A 6,288-nucleotide genomic window follows, 5' to 3' on the forward strand; every position below is an offset into this window, starting at 1 on the left:
GGACCACTCTTTGAAAGGGTAGTGATGATCTTCCAAGGCCATACCCAGTGGCACCACTCCAGCCATGCTGGTTTCCCGCACCTGCAGCACACATCTTGACCTTGATCTTCCAGCCTCAGACAACACTCCTCCCCTTAGCTCCCATCAGTCACCCATCAGCTTATCATCTAGAGAGGCCTTTCTTGACCACCCAAAGCAGCCACATGGACTACCCTACCTTAATTCCCCAACCACAGGGGGCGTGGGTTCCCTGACATTCTGCTAATTTACTGTTTGCCGGCTGGGTCCTCCCAGACCAGTTTGACTTCTAATCTTCAAATACCAGTCACAGAGATTTCTGATTCAGGCCAGTTGAGACAGATTTTCTGTCACCTTGGACTGAAGGACTGAGGACGCCCTGAGAGATGGCCGGTTCTGTGGCAGCAAGATTCTCAGCGCTTTCTCCTTCCCCCACTTCCAGGTTCACATGGGAGCCACCCAAGGCAGGTGACATGAAACCCCATAAATCACAAAGTCAAGGCCTGCAGGGATGTGGAAGAATCATTCTGGCAAATGGCTTGTACATTTTTAAATTTGTTGTCCATTAAAGAAACAACAGAACGATGGGCATCCTGGTGGTTGAAGTCCTAATTGGTGCTCCCTCCCCTTGATTCTCCCCACTACAAACAGACACAGGAAGGCGGCTACGTTTGTTGTTTTCTTTTTTTAATGAAACTAGAGCGCTGCTTACAAAAACCTGCCTGAGCCCTCGGCCCAGCCCCTTCACAGTTCCCTTGGCTCAGCCTCTCCCCAACTCACAGGAACTGGAACACGGTGGGTGTGGAACAGCCATCAACTCCATCAACTCCTTGAAGAGAGGCCCTGGGGCCAACGCTGAGCCCTCAGAGGGTGATCGATGAGGGTGGTCCATGCCACTGCGGCTCTCAGGCCACCACCGGGACCAGAGTGAAATGACGCGAATGTCCCACCCCATACACCCCCCACCCCCCAGTAGTCTCTTCTCCCCTGCCCCCCACCCCCACCCCTAATGCTATCCCTCTACTGAGACGAGGCCCCACTCCGGTCTGGTGAGCTGCTGCCTACAGGCTGTAGAATTTGAGGCTCCGGTCCATTCCCGTGGAAGCAATGAACTTGGCGTGGTGTCCGAAGGCCACCCCCGTGGTCAGGCCACTGTGCTCTGTGGAGAGACAAGACAACTGTGAGGAGGCTTTTCTTCCTTGGGGTCTCAGCATCGACCCCTGATGACATGCGTCCCTGTGACCTGGAAACCTCCCACGGCCTGGAAACCCCCAAGGCCAGAGCTCTACATGGCACTGAGCTCCAGAGCCTCCCTGGGGCTGGCCCGCAGCAGGCACTGTGTGTGGCTGGGCTGAGTGAACACAGGACACCAGTCCTCCGCCACCTAAGCTTTCAAGGGCAGCTACAAATCGGCTCTGCTCGGCTCAGTCCAAGTGTGAGAACTGACAGGAAGCTGGACTTGTTGGTATTTAGTTCTGAGTCCCTGTGTGTAACTGGAACAGTCCTGTCAGTTTGTCCTAGCTCACACAGAAAGCTGGGCTCCTGGCACAGGGCAGGGCTGGGTCAGGGGCAGAAGACGCCAGGCAACCCTCCCTGCTGGGCTCAGGTAGTTCATGGACATCAGGGCAAATTCCCACGATCATAGCCGGCCCACCAGCTCCCCACTCTAAAGCTGCCCTGTGCTTCCAGCCCGCCACTCCACTGACTCTGCTCCAAATCAAGGGACCAGGGCCCAGGGAAGGTGAAAACCCATGGGCCACACCATCAGGTCTGGCCACCTCTGGGACACACAGGGAGTAGAACTTGGGGTGGGAGAAGGTGCTTGTGCCCCGCCTACCACCTGCTAATGAGAACAAGAACTTCATTAACAAAGATGGCAGCAGCTGCCATTCCTTCAGTTCCTGAAGGTGCAAGAGGCATCCTGTCCCCATGCAGGCCACCTCCAGGGCACCAGCTGGCACAATATGCAAAGCAGTGTCAATATGCCCATTTAAAGATGAAGTAACTAGAGCTCCAAAAGAGAAAGTCATGTACCAGAGGCCACACTACTATTAGGAGGTGCTGAGGTGGTATTTGCATATAATGGACACACATTCTCCTGTATACTTTAAGTCATCTCTAAATAACTTGTAATTAAATAACACAAATTCTATGCAAATAGTTTTAAATATAATGTAAATGCTACATGAATAGTTGCCAGTGTGCGGGCAATTTGAGTTTCGCTTTTTGGAACTTTCTGGATTTTTTCCCCCCACAAATATTTTGGATCCACAGTTGGTAGAGTCTGTGGAGAATCAACTGTACTATTATTCTCCAGAGAAGTTAAGTAGCTTGCCCAGTGTCACAAAGCTTCGCGTGGCAGGGCTAGCATTTAAAGTCAGGCAGTCTGACTCCTGAGTTCCTTGTCTTAGCCACTAAACTCTATTGCCTCAGAGAGTGATTAAAAGTGGCCTTGGCAAATGCACGCCTGCCACTAGAAACCCCTAACCCAGTGAAATTTTCCCCACTTTCTTCTGGGCCAGAGCACCCAGAGACCTCAGGATCTTAGGGCAAGTCTCTACCTGTAAAGTGAAGAATCTCCGTCCACTGTTTACAGATGTAGATCTGGACATCGGTGCCGCCAAGGGCCAGGTAAGTACCGCTCTGGTCAAAGATCAGTGACTTCACCTGCCAAAATCAGGAAAGAAGTCACATGAAAGGAAGCAGAAACTATGGGCAATTCGGGAAAAACAGAGGCAGTTTAGAGTAATTCATCGACAAATGAGGAGGAGGGGTGACAGAGAAAGAGGTGTACCTCAAAGTTGTTATCCAGTTGCAACGTCTTAAAGTTCTTAAGTTTGCGCAGATCCCAGAGTTTAACAGAAGAGTCATCGGCCGCTGTAGCCAGGTAGTAGCCGTTCTCCGAGAAGGCAATGCTGGTGATGGGGCCCGAGTGGCCGGGGAAGTTGGCCACATTGGTGCGCTCCTGTGGTTGGAGAGCAGGGAGTAAAGTGTCACCCACTGATCATGAGGGAGAAAATGGAGCTCAGACAACTCCACTCCTGAGATGTCCTCCACCCTCAGGGAGGACAACCAGCAGGAAGAGCAAGGGTGGATGCCCAGCCTGGGGCCCCCAGTACTGTGTCACACGCACAGCCCCTGTCTCCCCACTCTTGGGACACCCCTGGGGCCAGGTGCCATAAGCACTTCATCACACCACACAGGGACAACAGCTCCAACCCTGGGCTACAGATGGGGACAGCCGTGTCCTACCTTCAAGTCCCAGATCTTGATCTGAGAATCCATGGTTCCTGTCCCGAAAATGAGTCCATCAGGGTGGAACTGCGCACAGGTGAGAGCTGTCGGGGGGAGATGGACAGACGGTCAGAGCCCACCCTCAAGATACTAAGCACAGCAAAGGTAGGCTCCTCGCTGTTCCTCCTGCTCCCTGGGCCAGCACTATGCCCAGTGCCCAGCAAGCACTGGCAGCGTTTATTTTTTAGAACAAATGAGCAACAACTAAATAAAACATTAAACAATATACAACGACTGAAGAGCCCAACACTTAGGAGACAACTTACAGCATCCAGAGGTCTCATCGGTCACCTTGGTGAGCACACGTCCTGTCTGGATGTCAGAGAAGGCCCAGTACTGAAAAAAAAGAGACAACAGAGCCGGTAAGACAGTGGGTCCCCAGGTTCTGATGGCCCCTCAGGAAGGCAGGGACCCTGGTCGGACAGACCTTGGCAAGGCCATCCCCTCTCTGTAGAGAGGAAATACTCTCTCCTGGTTCTGGGGACCCAGCTGGGTAAGATGTTTCCTCCTCCCAGGATGCCTGAGTTTGGGGACCAAGAGGCCTCTTTAGAGCCTGGCTGGGACGATACCTGGTCATCAGAGGAGCTCAGGAGATAGTCACCAGTGGCGTGGAGGCTGAGGCCTGTCACAGCGCTCTCGTGGGCACGAACAACCTGTACACAGGAGGCATTTGGAACCGACCAAATCCTGATAGTAGCATCGGGGGAGGCAGAAAACACCAGCTCCTAAAAGGAGAGCAAAGAAGCAGATTATCAGAGACAGAAGAGATGGACCACAATCATCTTGTGAAAGGGGGCTGGGGACGGCCACAGCCCTCCTGGGCCTGGAACCTTCCACCCCCACAACAACGCCTGAGTGGGCCAAAGGGTAAATGCTATTAGGATGGGAAATTAAACAGCATTTGGCCAAGTGGAGGAGGTCCTGCCATCTAGTGGTAAAAAGGATTAGTGAACCAGAGGGAAACTGTCCATCCCTTTCCCAGGACCAGAGAGATATATACCTAGCGCAATTCAGGAACTGAATGTTTAATTCCATTTTATTTAAATAGCCCCATGTAGTTAATGGCTCCTGTCCTAGGGCAGCACAAGTCCGAGCAGTAGCAGGCCTGGAAGGGGTTGTGAAGGCATTTCCTAAGCATCCCACACTTAAGAATTCAGGGGCAAGTTAATTCTCAGAAAAACTGGTGACAGAGAGAACTCATAGTGTCACCAACCTATTATTTTGGTTAGTTAGGACATTAAAACCTGTAAGGTAAAACCAACTACCATCTTCCATCAACACAACTGCATAAGAGAAATAACATACTAACACGCTTGGCATCAAGTTTCCATCCCCCGGCCTGGAAGACTGTGGGGATCTGGACCTATCCATCCCCCTCAGACACACGGGGCAGAATTTTGTTGAACTCTGTGCTCTGCAGTTTGTATTTTAAAATAGTGTAGAGATTCTTCCTTCCCTAACATAAAACTTTTCAATATGCTTTTCAAACTATATGTTTCCTTTCTTCCCTGGTTTGAAGGCCACTGTTTCAGGAGTTCTGACAGAGTCGTGGGCAATCCCATGACCCCAAACCTGGCCCTGAACCGTCAGTGCTGAAGAGCTGGCACTCTCAGGCCCGTGTCACTTCACCAAGGAGGCAACAGGGGAGGGGGCCTAGTTCTGGGACCTCACACTATGGGAACAGGGCTCAGAAATGAGGGCTGAGGGTGCTAGGGGAGTGCTTACCTGGGAAGGGTGAAAGACCACGCTGGTGACCTTCTTGGTATGGCCTTTGAGGGTGGCCAAAATCTGCTCAGAACTCTTGTCGAAGACGACGACATTCTTATCCGCCCCACCTGGAGGGAACCAAAATGAGATCCAAAAATGAGTCAGGCCCTGAGGCCCCTCTGCCAAAGGTTCTTTTGTCCCCAGACCCACAGAGAGGACAGGAGTGGGCATCCTCCTTGCTGTCCTCCTCCCACCCTCCCCCACCCCCTTCCCGGCTTGCTGGGCTGGGCCCACTCTTACCAGTGAGGATCTTGTTGGTGTCAGAGGGACAGAGATCCAGGGCGAGGATCCCGGGAATGCTAGCACTGTGAAGCCCCTATGCAGAAAAAGCCACATCAAACCCAGTCACGGCTGAATCAAAGCAGGCCACAAAGCCACTCAGTGGCTCCGGCCCCGGCCCTGGCCCCAGCCTCAGCCCCGGGGAACAAGAGTGACTTCTGTTCCTCGTCCACTGTGCTTGGCTTTCTGCCCGGATGCAGCAACTCCCATCAGTGACGATGGGGAAGGCCACAGCTGGTCAGGAGGAGAAACCCTGACAACTCAGCAGCCAAGGTGGAAAACAGAGGGGGCCAGAGGCCCTGGACAATGCTTCATGCTGGCCTGTCTCACCCTGGAAATAGCCTGGAGGACCCTGTCTCCCAAGCCTGTGGGACCGAGCCACTCACCACATGTGATGCCACCTGCCGGTATTTGCTGAGCTCTTCTGGCTTCACCAGCTCCTCAGGCACAGTCTTCCCTCTCTGAGAAAAAGAAAAATCCCCCAAGAAGTTAGTGGGTGCAGGAATTAATTGGCCATCCCCTCTCCTCCTAAGGGAACCACCAGCTCCTCCAGGTCAGCTCTGAGCCCTGGCCCTGGGAGGATTCACCTTCTTCCGCTCCGTGGTGAGCACGGTGGCCTTGTCTTGAAGCTAGGGGAGAGAGGGGAATAAGATCAATGTGAGAAAAATTAATTTGCCAAAAAAAAGCACAGTGAATGCTCGTCACATCTACGTTTTCACAAGCCATCACCAAGAACTCATCATCTGCCAGGCTCTGTGCTAAAGGCTTCCATGCAATATCTCTTTTCACTTTCACTCCAACCTTATGAGGTGGGTGTTGATGACTTTGTTTCTCAGAGGAGGAAACTGAGCCTCAGAGCAGGTGCAGTCACTTGCTCAGGGCCACAGAGGCAATAGCTAGCAGGGCTCCCAGACCACGCCTGTGCCACTA

At 52.6% G+C, this 6,288-nt stretch overlaps 1 protein-coding gene across 1 annotated transcript in view; it reads right to left on the bottom strand.

The window, feature by feature from the left end:
* Positions 1-684: 684 nt before the first annotated feature.
* PRPF19 (pre-mRNA processing factor 19) overlaps positions 685-6,288 on the bottom strand; it is a 10,100-nt gene continuing 4,496 nt past the window's right edge. Inside the window, exons 7-16 of the mRNA XM_040255902.1 lie at positions 5,946-5,987; positions 5,745-5,819; positions 5,320-5,395; positions 5,038-5,147; positions 3,882-4,037; positions 3,579-3,648; positions 3,271-3,356; positions 2,813-2,983; positions 2,580-2,685; positions 685-1,177 (exon numbers count right to left, since the gene is read on the bottom strand). Of these exons, the coding sequence (XP_040111836.1) occupies positions 1,080-1,177; positions 2,580-2,685; positions 2,813-2,983; positions 3,271-3,356; positions 3,579-3,648; positions 3,882-4,037; positions 5,038-5,147; positions 5,320-5,395; positions 5,745-5,819; positions 5,946-5,987 (990 nt within the window). The 3' untranslated portion in view covers positions 685-1,079. The remainder of the gene's footprint in view (positions 1,178-2,579; positions 2,686-2,812; positions 2,984-3,270; positions 3,357-3,578; positions 3,649-3,881; positions 4,038-5,037; positions 5,148-5,319; positions 5,396-5,744; positions 5,820-5,945; positions 5,988-6,288) is intronic.

This window comes from Oryx dammah, unplaced genomic scaffold (assembly GCF_014754425.2).
Source record: "Oryx dammah isolate SB20612 unplaced genomic scaffold, SCBI_Odam_1.1 HiC_scaffold_15, whole genome shotgun sequence".
Lineage (NCBI taxonomy): Eukaryota > Metazoa > Chordata > Mammalia > Artiodactyla > Bovidae > Oryx > Oryx dammah.